Source organism: Pteronotus mesoamericanus, unplaced genomic scaffold (assembly GCF_021234165.1).
Source record: "Pteronotus mesoamericanus isolate MK-2021 breed Mesoamerican mustached bat unplaced genomic scaffold, CSHL_Meso_final contig_130, whole genome shotgun sequence".
Lineage (NCBI taxonomy): Eukaryota > Metazoa > Chordata > Mammalia > Chiroptera > Mormoopidae > Pteronotus > Pteronotus mesoamericanus.
Window position 1 is genome coordinate 4727138 of NW_026555060.1, and position 2174 is coordinate 4729311.

Here is a 2174-nt window from a genome sequence, read left to right on the forward strand (position 1 = left end):
AAAAGATCTCTCAGTAAGCTTTAGAAGGTAGGAAAGGTGAGTAAAGCAGGGCTAGGACGTGGCACTTTCACTAAGGACCTGAGCATAGCTTATGGTATAGTACCGGGGCAGAGTTACTACTGAACCCCTCAGGGTGATGAACCACCCACTTCCTTGCAGGAGTTATAGCAGCTGATTTGGTGACTGTGGTTGGTCACCTTTTAGGAGAACTACAATCCAGAGACAATTTGACTTAACATATACTCTGCATAAGAAAACGATGGTCCATCCTTATCAGTAGTGCAGTGGTGATGCTTTTCTCTGGGTTCAAGGTCTATTAGACCTGTAAGAAGAGAAAGAAGGTGTAAAAATGTGAAACACTCAACTCGGGCTTCTGTCTTGGTTCTACTTGAAATTTACTGAATTCATTGATAACCCCAAGCCCTCAGGGGAAGTGTGTGGTAAGCTTGCCTGCTGCTATACAATCGCTGTGGATTACAGGTGCTGCTTTTTTAAGGCCAGGAAAGGCTTGGGGCAAGTTTGGCAGCTTTGCTTGAATAGTTATATCTCTGCCTCAAGGATAAAATAACTTACTGACACTTTCAGACATGTAGTCAGAGTAACTTTTGATAATACAGTGATGGCACCCTAGTGTATAAATAACTGAAGCTAGAGGAGAGGGCATGGTGCTAACACACTTCTAAGCAGGGATCCCATAGCAAAGCGCAATGCAACTATTTCTAACTTGCCAAGAATGACATTTCTTCAAGAGCAATTTTTCTGCAGGCAACAGCAAACCTACCTTTTATTGCGAAGTACTTTCAGTATATTCTGCATGATCTTAGACTCTGGATTCATACATCTTTTTTCCCCATTTTTCATTGTGACACTATAGAAGTAAGAAGGAATGAAAACATTTAAAATAATGTTGGACCAATAAACTGATGGCATATACAGTTTCTAAGTCAGACACTTAAGTTTCACTCTACATGTTTCCCCTTGCTATATTTGCTATATAGAAGTCTTAGAATCCTCCCAAACACTTTACTGATCTTTTATGATCAATAAGTATTCTTATGATTACAGCCAGGGAGATAATCAGCAGATGGTATTATACTCACATAATCTCAACACGTGGACAAGATTGACTTGCAGGAAACACTTCAAGTTTTTCTAAGGAACTTAGAGGAACACGTTTATCACTAACACTGATGCAGGTACAGCGTGTAGTTCTAGAGAGAGAGATTCCTGCAGAAGAGAGGTGGGCACAGCAGGGCAGGTGAGCTCAGTGGTCTTTTCCGGCGTTTCATGTGGATTAGGTGGTGCTTAGCGGAACCTATATCCCCCTGTCATCACATCATCTGATGATGCCATTATAAAACAGTTCTTAGGGATTATTTAGTTGATTATCTGAAAGAACGTAATTACACCTCATTGATTGTATGGTCATACCTAAAGTCACAGTTCATATGGCTAATTAAGATAAGTTAATTAAGGGGGTGTCTGTGTCATCTTCTCTCTTCTCATTCCTTCACATTTTCTGTCTGTCCTCCCTTTTCCCTTTCCTCTTCTGCTCCCACCTCCTCCTCTCATTTATTCCACTTGCTTCTCTTACTCTAAACTCTGACGAGATGGAATCTCTGCTCACTTACCATTCATTCATAGGCAGGCTGTAAAACTTTTGCAAATACCCTATTTCTGTATTTGTAGAATTTATACCCAGTTCTATTTCTGAACTTACAAATTAAATATCCCTTGATGCTCCTTACCTTGAGCTCCACCCAGAGTCAGAAGGATAAGGCAGAAAATAAGAAGAGCACTTTGGTTCATGGTGCTGTGACTGGAGGTTCCTTTGCAGTAGGTTAGGAATGCCTAAGCAGTTGAGGGATGTCTGAGAAAACATGGGGCTAGGATGCAGTATTTATTTGTAAGGGCACTTCCTCCCTAACTCCGATTGGATAACATTACAGTTTACTCAGCAAAACCTGCTGTCTGTTCTTTGGGGAAGTCCCATGCTGCAGACGTGAAAGTATCATTTATTTTTATTGTGGGTGAGCTATGGAATTTCCCTCTCTCCCCCTTTTTTATTTATAGGAGAAAGTAAGTTTCACTTTCCAAATCATGAACTGTTTCTTGAAAATCAGAACTCCATTGCATATAGAAATTATATTTTAAAATAGATCTTTGATTCTCAT

At 40.2% G+C, this 2174-nt stretch overlaps 1 protein-coding gene across 1 annotated transcript; it reads right to left on the bottom strand.

Annotated features, from left to right (window-relative positions):
- Positions 1-228: 228 nt before the first annotated feature.
- On the bottom strand, positions 229-1890 carry CXCL10 (C-X-C motif chemokine ligand 10). Its single transcript, XM_054590031.1, has 4 exons — positions 1749-1890; positions 1101-1227; positions 782-868; positions 229-322 (listed from the first exon to the last, which is right to left on the bottom strand). Exons 1-4 carry the CDS (start codon positions 1807-1809, stop codon positions 307-309), a joined length of 291 nt encoding a protein of 96 aa, XP_054446006.1. The 5' UTR covers positions 1810-1890; the 3' UTR covers positions 229-306.
- Between the last annotated feature and the right edge of the window lie 284 nt (positions 1891-2174).